The following is a 21907-nucleotide window of genomic DNA, read 5'->3' on the forward strand; positions in this document are numbered from 1 at the left end:
TTTCTCTCAAACACTCCCAACTTCTTCCTCTCTCCCCGACGGTTATCTCTCCACTGTGGAAATGAAAACACCCGCCATTCTTCTTCCATCTCCTGTTCTTCAATTTCCGGTGCTCTTCAACCATGTAATTCTTTCATTTCTATCAACACTTTCAGTTCCTTTCTCTCTGTTTATGATTCTAATAATTCAAATTTTCCGAACAAGCTTCTTTGATTGCTCTGAAGTACGAATCTAGTCAAATACTCATGATCGATACACGATCCTTCTCTTTAAATTTGACCCTAACCCCTTTCTACTCATCGTCTCTTCTACTTAATTGATTCAATTTAGGATTTGGGGTTTCACTATTTCATCTTATTTCGCAGGAGTGTTTTGATTATGTTGTAATTCATTAGTTTTTAGTGGATGCTGAATCTATACGCGTAATGGGTAATGTAGCCAGTTCATTGGCCTCTGATGTTTTTTCGGCCATTGGCAAAATCTTTGGATCTCCTCTTGATTTTCTCTCTGGAAGGTCCTGCAGGTTGGTTTCTTTAATTTTCTTTTGATTTGCTCACCATGTGGCTTCCATCCGTAAACTTAATTATTTACCTGATTTTGTCATGTTCTGTGCTTTTTTTTTTTTTCCTTTTTTAATTGAATGTTGATTACCTGATTTTTTGTCGTATTTTTTTTATTTTTGATTGAGTATCGTTTACCTGATTTTGTCGTATTTTTGGCTTTTTGATTGAGTATTCTTTACCTGATTTTGTCGCTGCTTGCACATGTTTGCAGTTCAGTATGTGGATCAACATGGGATTTCATATGCTACATAGAAAATTTCTGTGTCGCCAATTTGCTAAAGATGGGAATGGTTTTTATTCTCTCATACTTTGGTGAGTTAATCAATATAGTTTTTTTTGTGTCTCTGCCTTGGTATTTCTTGTATGCTGGAATTTCTCTGGTTTCCGTGGTTGGAAATTGGAAAAAGGCAGCTAAATCCTCGCATATTGAGGTCTGAAGTAGGTCAAGTTATAAGTTTGGTCCCTAACTTTGAAGTTTGTGTCTCATTGATATTGAACTTTTGAAAATATCTAATAAGTACTTAAACTTTCAATTTGCAGTCTCCGACAAATTAAAAAATTTAAAACTAGTTGATTTGTTAGAAATAAATTAATTTTTGATGCTTAACGAAACTCTAAACTTTCTATCTTGTATCTAGTAGATCAGTGATTTTGAGATGTTTGAATGTGATGGGTCTAAATATGTGGTGACTAATTTATACTCTAACCTAGAACTTAATATACAAGCACTTCTAGTTCTGTAAGCATAGCAAGGTTACCATCATATTTGATTACAAGTTACAACTAATGATTCACTATTAATGAACTGGCTTCTCTTATATATAGAACGCTTCTAGTTCATTAGTTTAAACTAATTTGGTATGGTATGAAAACATGCAATTGTTTTTTCTTGTTTTGAAATGTATAATTCACATCTCTCAACATTTTAGCAGTCAAATTAAAGTCACTAGCATCAGTAATTTTCTGTATATAATGATAAAATGCCAACCAAGTTTATATTGGTATGGAAAAATGTAGCTATTTTCCCTGTGTTTCGGAATGTGATAACTTTGAGTTATTGAATGAAGTCTAATTAGGTCATCGAGCTGAAGCACATGGCTTACTAATGTAATTGTAATGGGATATATTATATAACCTTATCTATGCCTGGTATGACTCCAAATCATAGGCTCACTAGATCAAAAGAAATATCTCAGTAAAGGGATCTAAATCCTGTCAAGATGTTTTAGTTACAAACTTACAAGTAATAGTGATTACTTTTAGGGTCTTAGAACTTGGTACCAAAAAATATATGTGCATTTTTGTTTGTTGTTTATTACACAGAACACTAGTTCATTACTTGAATTTGCCTTTTCCTATGCAGTTCTTTTACTTCTCTATTTGCTACATAAAATTGGTATATTTGGATGCATTGGTCGGGGGCTCTGCAGAATGATATGGACTTGTTTAGCTTCTTATTTCTATGCATGGGAGTACTGCTGCAGTTTCATGTGTATCAAGCTTGCCAGTGTCAAAAGAACAAGACGACGACACGTTAGGAGAAGAGACCTGGAAGAAGAGTTTGAAAGCGAAGAAGGAAAATGCCAGCATGAGTCAACAAGCGACTCGAGCAATGTCCTTGAACATGTCGAGTCGAGAAGTAGCAGATGGTCGTCTCGACGATGGAGAAGGAACCACAAAGATTCTCAAAAGAGAAAATCGTTGAGGCCGAAAGGTCATGGAGTTCGAGTAAGGAGTGGTAGAGTGTTGGTTTATGGTAAGCACAGAAGAAAATCTGTTGAAGTTGGGAATCATTCGAATGAGATAGATAGTTTTGGAATGTATGGATCATCCAAATTTGTGCATAAAGAAAGAAAATATAGAAGAGGGAGGCAAAGATGATAGTAGTTGGTTGTGGTTGGGATATGAACTGTATATTTGCATTTTGTGCTCAAAATTATTCCAAGTGTCTGAATCTATTTGTTTTTTTTAGAAGGGTTTTTCATTTTTTGCTCGTCATCTTTTTTTTTTTTTTTTTTTTTTTTTCTGTCTGTCATTATAAAAACTCTCATTTTTGTTTCATTATTGCCTATTGTTTGTTTCTTTCATATCAATTATCAGGTTTTAAAGTTTAGATATTTCTAATGGCTTTTTTGGGTCCCACATGAGGATTGATAACGATTTTTGTTTTTGTTTTTCTGGAAATTTTCACCTTAATGCTTAATCAATTTTTCTCTGTCAAATTTTAAAACTCAAACTGTTTTAATTTACAAGATCCGATAATATTTTAAGATTGAATAACATCTCTAGAATATTGGTGTACTATCTTTAAAAGATTTATATTAGAGTTATAGTCTGTATAGGGAGTTATATTTAAATTTTGTTATATACACGTATTATTTTACATTTTCTAAAACTTAAACGTAAAATCAAATTGAAAATGAATAGAATGCAAATCTAATATACGTTTGGAATATATTTTTAAATGTTTAATTTAAAATAAGTCCACAACTACTCAAACTAACATTTTCTCTAATCAACCAAAACGAACTCTTGACAATTAACAAGAACCCATTTTAAAAGTATGATTTTATATTATTACAAAATTGATAGGCAATAATCATCTTAATTAATTAAATTTACTCTTTCCGAAAACTATCAATAGAACATTTTCTATTAGTTTTGTCCAAATGAATTATTTAAACTATGCATATTAAAATTCCACACAAAGTCTCTTCCCCGTATAAGGACTGTTCTGTTTTTGATAGTCTACATATATGCCTCTCTATCAACACTTCTTTTTTCTCTTCCAAAATTCTTTTTAAGACGAAGCATCTTAACTAATTTAGCAGCCACCCTAAATTTGGTCCAAACACTTGACTTTGAATTAAAAAAGGAAATTTCCTAGTAGTTTTCTAACTTATATTTGTCTCAAATCGATAAAATTATTCCATCTATTGCTTTTGGTGGGTTCAATGAACTTCCTCAATTATTTATTAATTTATATGCCTAGTTGTGATTATTATAAAAATGATTACATTTTCTTTGCTCAACGTCTACTACTTACCACATTATTATTATTATTATTATTATTATTATTATTATTATTATTATTATTATTATTATTATTATTATTATTATATATTATTATTATTAGTGGGCGGTTTCGAGTTTTTGACAAAAACATACGTATTTTTTTATTAATATTAATAAGATATGTATGATATCAAATTTGTAGATTACATCATTCTCTTAAACCATATATTATATTCTATATAATAATCATATTCACAATATGTTAATTAAATTACAATAAAGGAATTCAATTATATTCAACCCCTCAATAAACAATTTCTTTTAATTTAATTATTAATAAAATGTTGAAGTTGAATATTCCTTTAGGTGAAAAAGGGACCGTAATAATCTGATGTTTTCATTTTATAAAGTGGGGGGAAAATCATTTTAAAAAATGAAAAGATATTAAATTAATTAATATAATTAGGTGAGAGATTATATATTCTATGCTTACTTTTTTTTTTTTTAATTTTATTTTTAAACAACCTTTTTAATTATTATTTTATCCCAGCACAAAAATAATATTTATGTGTACAAAGTAGACTTAATTTAAATATGATTTAAATTACCTTGCTTTTTTGTGCCACATTCATATGCATCTAATTATTACTTTCTTTTTTTAAAAAAAAAAAACAAAGTAAAAAATTTTGCATACTTAATTACACAAACCCTACTAGTGTCTATAAGTTAGGTTTTTTTTTCTTTTTCTTTTTTGCACATTTGTTGAATTCCTCATATTTTATTTAGTTGTGTAGAAAAAAAACAATGTAAATTTTTAACTTTTAAAATTTCCACAATTTGCCCTAAATTTATCATGTTGTCTGCTTTTGAAAAAAAAAATATTTGGAACAAAAATTTACAACAATGCAAAACTTGCATTATAAAAAAAAATTGGAAAACATATAGGACAATTTTCTCATGCATGTTGAATAAAAAATTCAATACAAATATTTTTACATAATATATATATATATATATATATTCTTGCTAGTTGAGTTAGGTCGAACATGATCAAACAAATCGTTATGAAAATATAATTAATTTATCTATCATATATGCCTTTACATAAAGTTTTTAAAAATTTTATTTAACTTTTTTAATAAAGACGATAGACATAAGTTAAACTTTCAATCTCGCGTGTACTGATATAATAAATTTTAAGTTATGCTAAATTTGACAATTTTCATTAATTAAATATACATTTCTTTGAAGTTAAAAGATAAAGAAGAAAGAAAATATAGCTAACATAAATTTTAAAACCAAACTTATGATTTAGCCATTTTCTTTTTTTTTTTTTTTTTTTTAAAAAAATATTGGAATATAAATCAACCACGTCTATTTTTTGCGTAACAACCAATTGTGTAGTTAAGTACAAAAGAAATTAATTATTAAAAAAGGTTTATAAACAATTATTTTATTGTCATGTGACGATGGAATTAGGAGTAGAGAGAAATAGGTGAGGCTAAGAAACGATAATAATCATTATCATTTTCTTAATATCAAAACCATCTTTTTCAAGCCACCATGTGGTTGTGGTCAAAATCTCATTGGTTCAACATTTTGACTTTTTTCTATTTATTTATGTTTTAAGTTTGATTACATAATCTGATTTGATTGTGTATATATAATGAGGAATGACATGTTCTTTTCTTTTTCTTTTTTAATAGTTGAAGTTGGAAGTTATAGGTTTAATTTTAAGAATAATTACTATTAAAATCGTCCATCACTCCAAATGGAAGTAAACCATTTTAATTAATTACCTAATTCAAGTAGGCTTCTATAGTCAATACCTTAATTACTAATTTCAAGTAGCTTCCAAAATGGAAACTTATGCAACACCAAAAGCTAGCATGTTAATCCCTGATTAATGTTTTGTATTGCTATCCTAAAACAAACAGAAACAATTAATTTAATTAATTAGATTTAATTGCACTGAATACAAAGATAAAAGATAAAGATCCTCTTTCATCTACATCTACATCTCCAACTCCAACAAACTGATTTAAAAGAATTGTACCAAAATTAGCTACATCTGATCTACACAATCATCCTTCTCAATTTTGCTCATCTACTTTTAACAAATAATTATAATTACACAAATCAAATATATATCAATTTTAGAAATAATTAATGGATCGGAGTTTTACTCTGTTGTTCACTCTTCTTTCCTAAAAAAACAAAATTAATTTTATATTTTGAGATTTAATGTAGGTGTGGATGTCAAATTTTTGGATACAATACAATAACAAATATAACCTTTACGTGATATTAGTAGTGGATTTGTAAGTTATTAGTGAAAAAATGAGACGTATATAACAAAAAAAAAAAAGAAAATGATGGATGGCATACCCAATTTCACAGTTGGACTAGATCGTGACCCAACATTTCCCTTGAAAGACTCATATTATATTGTTGCTTTCTGTCAATTTCTTTTATAGAAAAAAGAGTTCATTAACATTATTGTATTCTATTGCTTAACTTAATACAAAATCGTATATAAAATCAGGAAGAAATATATACAATAATCACATGGTCGGGTGCATCATCATTCAAATATAAAATGAATATCTTTAATTTAATAAGATTGAAAACAATCAAAGTGATATCAACACGCACCTACAAATTGTGACTAGTCATTTCGAGTCGTACGGAAATTTTAACAATTTTTTAAAAATATGAGGGACCAATAAAATAATGCCACGTAAAGGGAGAAATGGAGTTCAAATGAGGCCACGACGGAGGGGTGTTCGTAGTGAATCACTGTCACGGCAGATTGTGCAGGTCACAGTCATCCCCGTCGCTGACCACGTGTCCATCACGAGGAAGCTGAAAAAGAGATTCGCATTTATCTTGTGGGTGATTTGGTGTTTGTGACCATCAAATGGTAATCTTTTGTTTTTTTAAAAAAATGTGAAGGTTACGTGGGGAGATACTATTGGGCTGTTAAACCATAAGAATGATTTTCGGGCAAAGACAAACAATAATGCATATAACGGCCACCGAAAGCGAGATCGACCATGCCACGTAATCCGCTCTCAATTCCACGCGTTTATCTGTTTTTAGTATTTACGTCTAAAAGATTTTTGTCATCTCTAATTTTCATATTTAAAAATATTGTTTTAGTTCCTATGTATTTGTTTAAGCTCTACAAAAGAAGTCTGTATACATTTCAACCCGGTGAGAAGTAAGTTATTTATTTGAATTCTAATACAATCATGTTTTGGATATAGTTTACTTTAATTTATAATAAAATGTATTTGATTGGTTAACTTACTACAACCAAATAAAAGTAAAAAAATAATAGTAAATAATAAATTAAATAGCAAATTAGAATTTTGAAATAGTTTTTTAGATGTAACTGGTCGAAACTTTTTAAATAATATTTATGGTAACAAAATGTAATGTGATTATTATAATTTTAGATAAATCATTACTCCAAAGAGTCGATCTCTCAATAAATATCACCTCAAAACCAAAAGTACTAACAAACGTAAGTCTCACAATGAAACTAAAATCTCACCGGCTTCAACATTCAAAGAAACCAAGTGAAAAATTAGAGCAGCACGTTAGTTTTCATATGCTAAAATTTGTGATTTGTGAATATTAAACTATATTCTATTATTTAATAAAGTTGTTATTGAAATATTGTTTGATAAGTTGTTATTGAATAAAATATTTGCTCCTATAAACTCAAAATCTAATAAACAAGGTTTTTATTGACTATAGCATGAGTACTTGAACTTTACATAGTGACATAAATGAAGATCGAGTTCGACTAATAGTCTAAAATAGTCTATAGTATAAAAATAGTGTCGAACGCCTTAGCTCAGTTAAAAGAGTTTAGCAAGTTAATCTCAAATTATTGGAGCTTATATATATAGGTCCATCTACTAGCTCATTGTGGAATTAAACTTAAACATTTAGTGATCAATGAATTTGAATTAGGTCAATCAAGTTGATCGAGATTAAATAGAATTTAATTAATTAAATTATTCAATTAAAATAAATTCATCGAGGGCGAAAAGGGAACTTTCATTTTTAATCAAAAGTCAAGGAAGCCAAAGGTTAACTTTGACCTTGAGCTAGTGGTTGCCTTGAGCTAGTGGTTGTGGAGTTATCCTATTTATGGTGAATAAGCTAAGCTATGGGTTTGATGTGTTGTTCCTCAACCAATTTATCCACCAAATCCACTTACTTTCTTATTATTACACGATTTGATTGTGTATAATGATGGTGGGGAACTAATTAAGTGAATTTTGTTGAAAACTCACAAGTGTCGATAAGTTCTTCCTCGTTGAAATTCTGAGATCACTAATTTGATCTAAGTGTAGAGAAGACTTAGGTGGTTGTCCTAACAAGAAGGGTTCATGATCAAATTCATCATCAAACACATGAAGATTTGGGCTACAAAGGATATTACGAGCTCTTAAATTCTGTTTTTGTTCATATTTAGAAATATGTTTAGTCCTCTGAGTTAGTGTAATTATGATGATATTTGATCCAATTACTTTCGCTACATGATTTATACCTCCTTCAAAGTAACTATCTTACCTTGAGCGTCACTAATCTCAACACCCAACTCAACTCCCTAGTTTCCAAATGACAAGCAACATTTGTATTATTGATTTTCAAACACCCACAGTCAGAGGATTCCATCGCACCACCCTCTCAACCGAATTCAACGGTAGATTAATGCCTATCTCGATAGCATTCAATTCACCAAGAGCAACAACAAGGTGACACTACACAAAAAATGTCATATCTCTCGATGCAGCAAATCGTCAAGAAATATAGAAAAATATAATACCCCAAGATCTCCCTAACATAATTTTGAATCGTATAGACCTTAGAACACATAGACGCAATCGATGAAGAGAGATTCAACTTATTCTAGTCGTTCCAGATAATCCAACAACAAACCCCCAAACAACACGAAAATCTTCTCGACTTAGCTTATCTCAAAAAAGACAAAATACTTCTAAAAGATACTTCATTAAATGGACTAAATTCAAGATTTATTGAAAAGTACATTAACCAAATTTATAAACTATAAATTAAAAAATTAAAATTAAACCAACTCAAAAATATAAAAATCGAAATAGTATTTCAAAAAAAAAATTAAGGAAGGAGTATATACAAATTTTTATTATATGGTTCTTCAACCTCTACAAAACCACATTGATATTCCATAACTACTGAAATGTTAATTGCAAATGATTGAATGTTATATTAGTTGAATATGTTATAAATTTGATAGAAAACCAAATTGAAAGTGCAAAGGTTCATCAAACACTTTACAAAAAAATGGAAACAAACCTTGTTATAATTTATGGAATAAACTTTTAATTTAATGTTTTTTTAAAAAAAATTAAACTTGTATTTATGAAATTTTAAATTATCAAAATACATTTCTTTCAAATTTTTTGTGTTTCTGAATGAATAATCAATTAAATTTCAAGTTATAACTTGTGATCTTTTGTTTGTGTAATTACACTTTTAAAAGACCTTTACCCATTGACATACAATGTTTAAAAATCTTATTTAATTATAATTTTTATTATTTTATATCTATCATTTCTTTTATTCTTTACACTATTATTTATTATATTTTCTTTTCAACTAAAATAATTTACCCTTCAATACATATTATTATAATTTAATAATTTATTTTCAAAACAGAAAAACTATAATAACATACAACTTTTATTATAATTATTGTTTTTTTTTTCCTCAAACATATCCTTTTCAAGATCAAACAGTAAAGTCCAAATAATTGTAAATTTTGTAGTTTTATTTTTTATCTTTTTTTTAGTAGCAAAGTTTTGGTTTTATAGTTTAATTTTGTAAATATTTTTCAAAATGAAAAGTCTAAGAAGAATAATGACAGAAGTTTTAGGTTTGCATTATTAGCAGTTGACTAGGAATTATTCCCACCTTTTTTTTTCCTATGCATAACAAATCACTGTTAATTTAATAAAACATTGTTATAGTTATTATTGTCTTTCATTATGGGTTTAAGAATAGTATATGTATGCATGTTTATATTTAAAAACCAATAAAAGTAAAGAAATTTTTTATGATTTAACCTTTTTCAACGGCAAATTTTTCGATGATTAGCTTAATTGACTCCTAATATTATTAATATTTCATAGATTTATTGTTGAATTATCGAAAGAGAAAAATAAAGAAAATTTCGATCATAGATAAAAAAAAAAACTATTTACAAAATATAATATTTTGGATAGATAAATTTTACTATATCTTATAAATAGTTTCAATATATTTTTATTTTAAAAAATACATATTTTTTTATATATACTGTATTGTTTTCTCTTTTTGTACTAATCTCTTTTAAGATCTCTCAAACTTCCCCAAATGCACAATCTAAAAAAGTATAAACTTCCCCAAATGCACAATCTAAAAAAGTATATACTTATAATTATTCTCGTGTGGTTCTATGAATCATTTTTAGAGTTGGAAATGACATGACGTTTCATGCATACTCGTTCTAATTAGGGCAAAAAACTTCAATTTGACTAAAGACAAGTCAAACAGAAGACACAAATCGAGTCTCCGATTATTGTTTTTTCTATATTTCCTTTTTTTAAAAAAAAAATTCATTTCATAATATAATCAACTTTGAGCTTTCATTAAATTTGTTAAAAAAGTAGTATGATTTTTTTAAAAAATTCATTTATATAAATACTATAATAATAAAACTAACCTGATATTGAAATATTTTCAAATTTAACGTAAATACTAAATTTAAATAATTGAAAAATACATTTTTTAGTGTGAACTTGAGTCTCTTGGCGAAGATACACTAACTTTTACAAGAAAAAAACGAGAATGATAGTTATCCATTAGAATGAACTAGTCCTAATAGTCCTCAACTCTATCGTCGATCTCAATACTTTCTCTTTAGACACGACAATATTATTGTAACAAAAATTTATGAAATATAGTTTCATTAATTACCATTTCGACTCTATATCTTCACTGCTTCGATGATTTTTTTAAAAAAAGTAAAATCTTTAAAAGTAGTTTGGTAATATAATTTAGGTATATCATCAATTATTGAAAAGTAAAAAATCGAGACGTACCTAAATGAATAATTTAAATGGCTCGCATATCACTGTACTGGAAAATTCCCATCCAATTGCAATGCAACACGTTGAAACCATGGAGGACGTGTAACACAAATCCACCGTTAAATCAACCGGCCGACTTCACCCGTGATCTCATAATCGTAGCGCTCAAAAAAGCGGTCCCAAAAGGAACCCGACCCGGATGACGTAACAAGCGCTACAGTCCAAACACACATTTCGTAAGTAATGACCAAATCATTTCCCCCAAACAGCACTGCCACGCACGCACCTCACTTTCTTTTCTGCCACGTGTCCCACATTAGGGACCATTGGAAATTTTTTTACCGCCCACGTGTCTTCTAGAAACTGCGTCCTAAACTATCCACGTGTCCCTTTCCTTTTATCTATAAAATCCTCCTCTTTCTCTTGCGTTCTAATTTTCAAGCCCAGCTGAGGAAACACCTTTCGGAAGAAAAAGGAAGAGAAAAAAAAAGGGGGGAAAAAGTCATGGCCGCCGATTTGCAGTTACCGCCGGGATTTAGGTTTCATCCAACGGACGACGAGCTTGTGACGCATTATTTGTGTCGTAAATGTGCGTCGCAGCCGATTTCGGTGCCGATTATTGCTGAAATCGATCTTTACAAATATAATCCATGGGATTTGCCTGGTACGTAGTTATTTTAATTTTATTTATTTCTTTACAAATATGAATGGAATTTCCATTAGCTTAGTATAATTATATTAAGATTTGTTTATTGAGATTGGAATTTTATCTATTCATTTACAGAAAGGGCTTTGTATGGAGAGAAAGAGTGGTATTTCTTTTCACCGAGAGACCGGAAGTATCCGAACGGTTCGAGGCCGAACCGGTCGGCTGGGAGTGGGTATTGGAAGGCGACCGGAGCTGATAAACCGATAGGACGGCCGAAGCCGGTTGGGATTAAGAAGGCTTTGGTTTTTTATTCTGGCAAAGCTCCTAAGGGTGAGAAAACCAATTGGATCATGCACGAGTACCGGCTCGCTGATGTGGACCGCTCGGCTCGCAAGAAGAATAGTCTAAGGGTATATTCTCTTCTCACCTTATTCATAACTTTCAGACTTGTTTTTTTTTTTAAGAAAGAATTTTTAGAACCTTTTTCAATACGTAAATTAGAAGAAATAGCTAAACTCAATTTCGTTGTCCTAAAAGAAGAAAATTACTCATTTCTAATTTCTATTGGATCCCTCAATTTTTCAAATTATAAATTTACTCCTGGAGTTACGAATTTTGCAATTTAGACCCACCTGACCTTAGGGACTAACGTAAAGCCTTCGATTTTGCAGCTTGACGATTGGGTACTATGTCGCATATACAACAAGAAGGGGGCAATCGAGAAACAGCACCCGCCGGAGATGAGCACGATTGGATTCTTTGAAAATGAGGAACAAGAGGAAAAGCCGGAAATTCTGAATGACAGAGCAATTTCTGGGCGAATCCCGTCGGCATCTCCTTTGCAAGGTCCGCCATCGTCTGGCGTAGTTAACGATTACGTGTACTTCGACCCGTCAGATTCAATTCCTCGTCTTCATGCGGACTCGAGCTGCTCGGAGCACGTGGTGTCGTCGGAGTTCACGAGTGAAGTACAGAGCGAGCCTAGATTGAAAGAAGAGTACTGTGGATTAGGATTCCAGTATAATTACATGGACAGTTCATTGGACAACGCATTCTGTGCTCAATTTCCTACGTTAAATCAGATGTCGCCATTGCAGGATATGTTCATGTACAAGCCATTTTGAATTTGAATTGGACATGTCATGTCAGGAATTGAGTTGATGGAATTGTACGGTGGCTCGAGACGACGGTGGTCGATGACTGCGCCGTGGGATAATTTGCAATCGCAATAAGAAAAATCAGGTCGGCGGGGATTGAAAATTTTAGCGATGAGCGATTTTAGCACGTGTGTTGTCGATTGTACATAGCGTGTCAAACGTGCCAGTTAATGGAAAAAACGTTTTAAATATTGTTAAATATGCGATTTGTTTACTTCTTTGTTTATTAATTTAATCACCGATAATCAGTTTGTTTAATTCCAACTAAAACCATACGAAATTACTGCCTAATAAACTAACAAATTAAATTTGATAGTGTGCACTTTTTGAAAATTAATTTATTCCTAAACAAGAAGACGTTAGGATTTAGATATCCAATGGGCAGTAGGGAGTGGAAGAGCTCAGGATTGTTTTCGCAATTATGTCTATGCGTGAAGAACCCGAAAATAATGTGTCTAAATCTAAAAATGCTGGGGAGAAAAGATTAGCGTGCGATGAATGAAATATAAAAAGCCTTGGGAGGGCCCATTTCATACTATGCAAGAAGCCCAATACAAAGTAATATGTTTGGGTGGGCTTCATTATTATGTTTACAACTGACGCATTTCTAGCTAGAGAGCCTCCTTTAGCGATAATAGACTTACTTGAGAGCTGGAACATTATTGTTTGTATTATGTTATATTTGTATATAAAATACTACCAAAGTTTCTTTTAATTACGAGCTTCCAAAAATCATGTTCTTTCCTAAACAAAATTTTATCCCAAAAAGAATACATGCATTCTTCATTTTAAAAAGTAATTTAATGTATTTATTGATGTATTTTTTAGGTTTGATATATAGTTGATTTGATAGTCCAACGTACCCCTTAACCTAATTTTGTCTATTAAAACCGACAAATATATATATATATATATATATATATATATATATATATATATATATATATATAGAGAGAGAGAGAGAGAGAGAGAGAGAGAGAGAGAGATAAAAAAGAAAAAAGAGAAAAGGGAAAGGGAAAGATGTATATGATGAATTGAAATGGGTATTGGTGAAACGAAGGCGTTTGGGATGAGAAGGGGTCCATTGGGCATTGGGATTGAGAGACAATGGGAGAGGACATCCCTTTCAGGGCCCTTCTCCTTCCTTTTCCCCATCATCCCCCCATCTTTGGTTTCTTCTCATTAGTTTTCTCCATTTTTCTCCATCTCCGAATTTCCAAATTTATTCTTCTTTATCATGGGAAGTCGTCTAACTGTGTTCTCATTCATCCCAAATTTCCTCAAGTTTTGGTGTATTAAAAAAGTTTGTTTTAGAAAGAATGAAGATAAAAATTGAAATAAAGGGAATAGGTTCAGTTATGGACCTCTAAAAATAAATATTAGTCTTATATTATTATGTTGATACTAAAATGTGAGTGAGTGAATTGATGTGGTGAAAAAGGGAATATAATATATAAGGAGGATAGGTGTCCAACATTCACATGTGCTGTGGGATTCTCAAACATTCAATTTTATAGATCCAAAAAACAAAAAAAACCTTCCCATTCAACCCTACATTTCTACCCTCACTATCTCTCTACCCTATGTCTTATATATTATTATCATTATATTTTATAAAGTGATTTTCTTTTTCAGATACAAACTGTGTTTTTCTTATATATAACTATATTTATTCTACGGTTATTGTGCTGTCTAATTATAATTAGTGGAACTTAATTAAATTCAAATAAAATCAACTATATATATATTATTTGCAATAAATGTTAAATAGTAATTTGAAACTCTTACAATTACAAATTCCATATGTTTAAAGTGTTTACTATACTATTTTCTTTTTCTTACAATAACTACACTTCTTTTTTCTTTTTAATTATTCCGAACTACTTTATTTTCTTTCTTTTTCTAATAAAATTAACCCTAACCACAACATAATAATAAAAAAAAAATTATAAATTATAAGTTTAACTCTTCAAGTTTTAAATTGTATCCATTTACTCATTGCATTCTAACAAATTTCTAACTTACTATTTTAAACTTTTAAATTTTATGTTAAACAGTAAGTATTTAAATTTTTAATTTTGTTTTTATTAGGTTAGACTGAATTTATATTTTATTTTTTAAATTCACATGCTTTCTATATATATATATATATATATAAATAGAAGTTAGGAATCTAATAAACATAAGATTTTTATGCATGTTAGGTCAATTAATTTTAAAACTTTTCTAAATATTTCGTAAAATTTAAGAGTTTAGATATAAATTAAAATTTAAAGGACATTATAATACAAAACTTAAAAGTTTAGACTATGTTTGGTAACCATTTGATTTTTTGTTTTTTTAAAATTAAGCTTACTTTTACCTTCAAATTCTTTCATTTTTTTTTTTAAATTTTACCAAAGGTTTACAAAATTTAGTCAAAATTTAAAAATTAAAAAGAAACTTTTAAAAAGTTTGTTTTTTGTTTTTAAAATTTGACTAAGAATTCGATAATTATACTCAAGAAATATGCAAATCAATACCAACAAGATGTGCTTAGTTTGGAGTAATCATATCTTAGGTGACCTTCTAAGATTTTTTTTAAGATGTATGTCAAATGTCAATGAGAATAAAATATCTTAAAAAGACCCGTGGTGTTTTGTGATGACAACTTTCACACTTATAAAGTCTTCAGGACAATCGAGGATCAATGATATATAGTTTGGTCGCACGAGATGCAAGAAAATGCCAGAACCATCCATATTCTTTTTGGACCTAGAATATCACATAAAAAAGACTAAATGGTTATGAAACAAAACCTTAGAAACATTGTTTTATAACATGGGGATATTAAGAGATAAACAATTTTCATAAAAGAAAGAAAAAGAAAATTAGTTAGGTTTAGAGTGTTTAAATCCAATGGTTTTGTTTACATCATGGTGGTATCTGTTTAGGGTCCACTAAATCTTGACCACATGGGGTGGTTCTTTATCAATGATTTTCCATCTCTCTCATTTCTTCATTTCATTATCACAGCTTAAGTTTATGTCATTACTACAAATTACTAATTTTATTTATTTATTTATTTATTTATTTTAGTTGAGTGAAGTATTAAAAGTCCCTTAATTTTGTGATGATAGGGTTTCATTTAATTTCAATGTGTTCTTATGAAAGCTTTTCTAAAAATCTAAATATTTTCTTCAAATTTCAATTTTCTTTTAAAGTTTTTCTCCCTACATTTATCATACTCAATTTAATTTAATTTCATTTTTATCTTTGCTAATGAATAACTAATAGATTGTTTTTCTTTTTATAGAAGATATATTATGTCAAATATAAATAGATGGTGATGGGGATTTGACCTGAGTATCTATTTATTTATTTTTATTAAGAGACTTTATTTTCCTAAATAAAAATTTAAAATTTAAGAAAGTTTCAATAAAAATTATGTTTTTTTTTTTAAAAAAATTAAGCTTATAAAATTCCACACAAATTCAATCAATTATGAACTCATTTTTGCTTTCATCAATGATCAAATAAGTAAATTATAAAATATCTAAAGGATAAAATTGAAAAAACACTACACTAGCATTAAATATCATAAACAAAAACATACATTTAGCCTTCAATGTATTATATATTTGGAGTGTCTCAACTACAACCAACAAGTTTTTCACCCTTAGTTTTACTCAAAACATAAAAGGTCGTGTATGAATAATTAAAACATTGAATCACAAAATAATTACAAAAAACCAAACATTGATGTATTTTAACTAATTGAGGATTATTAACACCTCGTGAAACTTTTTACTACTTACATGTAAAGGGTGAACATGATAAACAAAAAATAGAACTGATCGACCAAAATGATCGAGCTGAAGACGATCAGTGGAAAATAACACTACAACAAGTTGGGAGTTGTTTGGTACTTGTAAATCGTACTTGCAAATAGCCAAACTCCTTCCAGTATAATACATAGTCGTACTTGCACACGTGAATAGTCTCGTACCAAGCCCAAGTCACACAATTTTCATTTGGCTTCGTAAGATGAATTAGGAATAGTAGTACTACACATTGGAAATGCTACTCTCAACAGTTCTAATAACAGGTCGAAGGGCTTGTTACTTCAACAGTTGAGAACCTTGACATGCATCAACTTAACTAAAAAATTTAGGAAGAAAAATTCTGAACAACCAGGGTATAGCTCACTACGTGCTTCAGTCAACAAGTCTTGAAATATGTTTGTTGTCTCTTGTTCTATATCTACTCCAATATCAAAGGACATCTCATTCTCTGAACCTTCCTCTGTTTCCTCTTCGTGTTTAGTCGAAACTTGTAAATCATATTCAGCATATCAAACATTTCATCTTCTTCATGAAAATGGTTACCACTAGTTCCTTCATTAAAGCTTCTATACATCTATGCAAGTTAACTAGCTCTCTATGATACACCCATTATGTGTAGGAGGGGATATTCCAATAGTTGATAGATGTCGCTCAACACTCTCTGATAAGTTCCAATTTGAGTTCTTACATCCTCTTGCAGGAACACTTTATTCGTCCGTAATCATTGTCTTGAAACTTAACAACCACTAAAAATTAGGCCTCACCCTCTCTATACTCAACCGAGAACTTATTCTTAAGTTTCATCCAACCCTTATCCATCGTTAAATACCTAAAACATAAATAGGTTTGATTAGCGTCGTATATTCCTCCTCTCAAACCCTAAACTTACTCCCATAAATAAGCTATGTCCAATCTCCCAAACTTTTCACAAAAGCTAAGTTGAAACTACATAGGCTACCATAACTGCAGGATAGACACCACAAACAACTTTAATCTTTTGAACCTACCTACCCCTTCCAACATACTTTACAACCCCTCTTACACAGCTTCAAACTCTCAGATATGCTAACAAATTCAAAATTAAGTTTGCACTATAAATAGGTTACCATAACTACAGGACAGACGTAACAAATCAACAATAAATTACTTCAATATTTACAAGCTACCTAACAGTTCCAGCAAACAAAACTACTAAGAAAAAACAACTAAGTTTGAACTAATTAAGGCTAACATAACTGTAGAATAACCAAAATAAATCTCAACCACAAATTACAGTAATTATAAAACAATAACAGTCTTCACAAAGACAAATATTGAAATCGTTACACTCCCTTCCTCAAATTCAATAATATCCCCTTTAATTTTCAATTCAACCCCCCCCCCCCCCTTCAGATTTTCAATATAGCCATCCTCCCCCTACAAATTTTCAACACACAACCCCCTTAAATTTAATTTTCAATACACAACCCCTCTCAAATTTTCAATTCTCAAATCCATAAAATATATAAAATTCAAATTGAATCATAAAACTTATTCCAAAACTAAATCACAAAACAAATTCAAACCCTAAATCATAAAACTAATTTGAAACAAAAGCTAAACCTAAACTAAACCAAAATAAAAACTAAATTACTTACTAGAGTCAGGAGCGGCAGCGACAAAGAAGACAGATGACGACAACGACAAGGAGGATGAACGACGACGAGCGATGGGCAAACGACTCTCTTCTTCTTCTTCTCGACCTCTCGTTTTCTTTTCTATGATTTACAGAACTCAAAGAGTTATTTTTATAAGGGCTCTCCCAATGCTTCACGAAAAGGTCGGGAGAAGGCACTCAGTTTCGACGCCATTAATAATACGTCGGTATTGTTGAACAATAATCTCGACGCATTATTGATAGTGTCGGGATATATTAGCCCCTGTCTCAACATTCTGCATGACACGTTAGGGAAAAGCAAACATATTATTTACTTGTTTCCTATCCCCCGACGCTGGTTCAGAAAACATCGACAATTGGAGTCCCTGTCCCGACGTCTGCTGCATGGCATTGGAGAACGTGTGACAATTAAATAATAGATTTTATTTTCCTTGACGCCTTGTTCACATGCGTTGAAAATACGAAAGCTTATCCCGACGACTCTCAAAAGGATTCGGGAAAAATCAAATATATAATTAATTATCACATGTTCCCCAACGTTCATGTTATTGGCGTCAGAAGAGGTTTACCTTAGCTTGACGTCGATTTCACAGCGTTGGGATATGTGAACTTCACCGACGTAGGGTATAGTGCGTCGGGGGAACACCTATCTCCCAACGTTGTTTTCTTTGACGTCGGTTTATGCGTCGGGAGAATCTTGATTTCTTGGAGTGTAAGGAGGGGTTCAGTATGTGACATTTGAGAAAAATCCAAACCGACTAACATTTAAAAAAAAAATCAAAAACTACTTAAACCTATCGATCGATTGACCAACGCTTGATTTATACTCTTCAAGATTAGAGTCGACTTGTACTTTTACTAAATCAAGCATAATCGATTTAATGATGATTAATTTGGTAGAAAAACCAATACTAACCGACTGATGCTCAGCCCGTAGTTACACGCATTCACATGGTTAAAAGCCTTTGAAATATCTTTGATAAAAATCAATCATGATATATGATTTAATTTTAGACCATATTGTTATTTTTATTTGAAAGATGACATAATAACATTAGAGTATATTAAATTAATTGGGAAGCAAAGTGTTATTTTAAGAATGGTCAAAGGAAAAATAATTGATATAACTAAAATTAATAGTCAATTGGGCAATTAATATGATATTATTGGAAGATGGAAGTAATTGCCTATTTGAGAGTTCATTACACATTTACACGCAAAGCTAACATTGCAAAATGCTCCCTTAGTATTCCATCTCTTCATTACTCTCTTCATTGCTCTTATTCAAATTGTAAAAGCAAAACTACAAATTAATTTATATCTCTAAATTTTAGAGTTTTATTCATTAAAATTTTAGACTAACAAACATTAACACTTGTAACGATATTAATTAAACTCCTAAATTATCATAACTAAATGATTCAATTTAGATAATTCATTAAGATTATATTTAGAAATCCTAAATATATCGTCTTTAATTTATACATAGATGGACTTCTTCAAATATGCAAATTCGAAAGAACTATTAAATTGATGTAGAAAGGATTTTCAAAAAAAAAAATCTTACAAATAATATTAAAAGAATGGAACTAAATGATTTACCTTTCTTTCTCCAAAAATTTAAGGATTTAATTGATATAATAGTAAGTAATTAAATACAACTAAATTAATATAGTTGAGTATAAATGACTATTTCTTTTCTATTTTTTTTAATAACTTCCTCTTTAATTAATTACTTACAAGTTGAATTTGGCAAAGTTTCTTAAGAAAAAAAATGTTGAATTTGGAAACATTTAATTTTATATATATTCTTTTCATTTCTAGTTTAGTTTTAGGCCAACTAACCAATACTTTTAATGTCACTTTTTTTCTTTTTTATAAATAAAATCGAATAAAGCAACTTTAATTCGATCATATAGTTAAATGATATTATTAATTAATTTGAGATATAAAGTTAGCTTTTGAAAAAGGAGATATATAAAGTTTCCAATACAATTATTTTATATGTTGTAATAGTAATTTGTGGAATTTACATTTCACGTTTCATTAAAATTTAAACATTATAATAATAACCATTTTAGGTGGACAATAAAGTATGAGGACAAAGATAATGATATTATTAAGTCTCTAATTAACCTTTAATTAATATTTCTATCTACCCTCCTAAGCTACCATAAAGTATAGATCAACGATCTTGATCTGTAGTTCTTGAAATATATATTTATTATAAAGTTTGTTTGTTTTATTGTCTATAGCTTTAACTAAATTTGTTGAAGCAATTGTAGGTCTATAGATTTGGAGTTATTCTTCTTCCACCTTTATATTCAAATTTGATTATTCATTGTTTCTTTATGATTCCATCATAATACTTAATTTAGTAAATAAAGTTGTTCATTCTTTATTCTTTAGTTGTTGATGAGGATCTTTCTAATAATAATTTTATTTTTTATAGTATCAATTCTATATATTTATATGTAAGTTTATTTTAGTTTTTCTATGTAACTTTTGTTATTGGGCTAGTCATACATGTTTCTAATGATTCACATAAGATAATAACTCATTCTTAAAAACCATTAAAGCTAAAAAAAAAAAAAAAATACTAAAGAAGAAAGTTGAGGAATAACATTACAACTTTTGAACATATAACAACATTTTTTAAAAATGCTATAGGGACCTATTGCAGCTTCCTCACCCTCTTTGAGCTATCGAGGAAGTCCATCGTTAGTCTTCCCCTCCTGGATCATTCAAGTGACTTCTATCACGATTGTTTTAGATAATGGTAAGTTAACAAACATTTAGACCTTGTTCATGACTTAAAAAAGGGTGTGATTTTGCTTACTTTTCAAAATCTATTTTCTTCTATTAGGATCCATCGTGGTCATTAAGATTAAGAGAATGTTTGAAGAAATTACTAAAATCATTCAAACTAGTTTCCCTCTTTTCTCGTATGAAACATACCCTTAATCCTTTGTGATCTCTTGATTTTATAATGAGATTAAAGTTTTTTGTATTCCTTTTATTTTTTTAAAAAAATAGAAACAAGAACAATATCAAGCAACACAATCAACTCACACCCAATAAGATGGGAGAGTCAAATAGATAGACAATTCGTCAAAAAACAATCACCAAAATTAGAAAACGCAAAATGGGTCAAATTGCATGCCACTTTACGACCACCCATTACAACAAAATCTAAAGCTTTAAGTCTTAGAATGACTATCAAGACGTAAACTTTAGCATAGAACACTCCAAAAGGTGAGATATCAAATCTAGAGCTCCACAAAACCCATATTAATAAGAAAGACTCAATTCCGTTGAAATAGTCATAAGTCCACCCTTCACTACTCCTAAAACGAATTATTTTAATTATGTTATTGGATTCTTTTTGTTCAATTACAAGCAACACTTTAACTCCTCATGTTTTAGCTTATCATCCTCGTCTATTTTTTTTTTTCTTTTCTTAAATTTGGATGAATCGAAGATCGCCTTTCTCAAATGTATTATACATGTCTCTACCCTCTTGCGAATTTTCCTTCCTCTTATTAATATTTTTTTTCTTTGGATGTTGTACTAAGAAAAGAACAACATATTTTGAAATAAATGAGAAAACTTAAAAGTAATGTTAATAATAATGTAAAAAAGAAAGAAAGAAAGAAAGAAAGAAAGAAAAAAGAAGGAAAGAAGGAAAAAGGGAAATGTGGGTGGGGAGGAAAGGAGAGTGGGGGGAAGTGGTTTATTGTCATTCCAACCGATTCCCAATCACCCGCGCTTTTATGACAATTCTATTTTTATTTATTTATTTATTTATTATTTCCCAATTTTAAAAATTAAAATACAACAAATAAAACAAAGAGACACTGAAGAGCAAAATTAAATAAAAACACAAAAAGAGAGCAAAGAAGAAAAAGAAAA

The 21907-nt window shown here is 29.7% G+C and overlaps 2 protein-coding genes across 6 annotated transcripts; both read left to right on the plus strand.

The window, feature by feature from the left end:
* Positions 1–2537, plus strand: LOC103487604 (protein HAPLESS 2). 5 transcript variants are annotated; one of them, XM_008445967.3, is made up of 4 exons: positions 2–124; positions 366–523; positions 775–875; positions 1927–2537. In XM_008445967.3, exons 2-4 carry the CDS (start codon positions 426–428, stop codon positions 2442–2444), a joined length of 717 nt encoding a protein of 238 aa, XP_008444189.2. In that variant the 5' UTR covers positions 2–124; positions 366–425; the 3' UTR covers positions 2445–2537. The 5 variants fall into 5 exon arrangements, with proteins under 5 accessions (XP_008444191.1, XP_008444189.2, XP_050943471.1 ...); XM_051087513.1 differs by having other exon boundaries at positions 63–223; XM_008445969.3 differs by lacking the exon at positions 775–875 and having other exon boundaries at positions 1–124.
* An 8599-nt stretch (positions 2538–11136) lies between these two features.
* On the plus strand, positions 11137–12713 carry LOC103487603 (NAC domain-containing protein 2-like). The gene is made up of 3 exons (XM_008445966.3): positions 11137–11372; positions 11493–11767; positions 12029–12713. Exons 1-3 carry the CDS (start codon positions 11213–11215, stop codon positions 12479–12481), a joined length of 888 nt encoding a protein of 295 aa, XP_008444188.2. The 5' UTR covers positions 11137–11212; the 3' UTR covers positions 12482–12713.
* Positions 12714–21907: the final 9194 nt, after the last annotated feature.

The sequence above is a fragment of the Cucumis melo genome, chromosome 7 (genome assembly GCF_025177605.1).
Source record: "Cucumis melo cultivar AY chromosome 7, USDA_Cmelo_AY_1.0, whole genome shotgun sequence".
Taxonomy (NCBI): Eukaryota; Viridiplantae; Streptophyta; class Magnoliopsida; order Cucurbitales; family Cucurbitaceae; genus Cucumis; species Cucumis melo.

Bases quoted from the DNA above. Each gene is read 5' to 3' on its own strand.
- LOC103487604 (XM_008445967.3), top strand. From the start codon at position 426: ATGGGTAATGTAGCCAGTTCATTGGCCTCTGATGTTTTTTCGGCCATT. The intron at 524-774 runs GTTGGTTTCTTT...ACATGTTTGCAG, and splicing joins CTCTCTGGAAGGTCCTGCAG to TTCAGTATGTGGATCAACAT. The intron at 876-1,926 runs GTGAGTTAATCA...TTTCCTATGCAG, and splicing joins TTTTATTCTCTCATACTTTG to TTCTTTTACTTCTCTATTTG.
- LOC103487603 (XM_008445966.3), top strand. From the start codon at position 11,213: ATGGCCGCCGATTTGCAGTTACCGCCGGGATTTAGGTTTCATCCAACG. The intron at 11,373-11,492 runs GTACGTAGTTAT...ATTCATTTACAG, and splicing joins TAATCCATGGGATTTGCCTG to AAAGGGCTTTGTATGGAGAG. The intron at 11,768-12,028 runs GTATATTCTCTT...TCGATTTTGCAG, and splicing joins GCAAGAAGAATAGTCTAAGG to CTTGACGATTGGGTACTATG.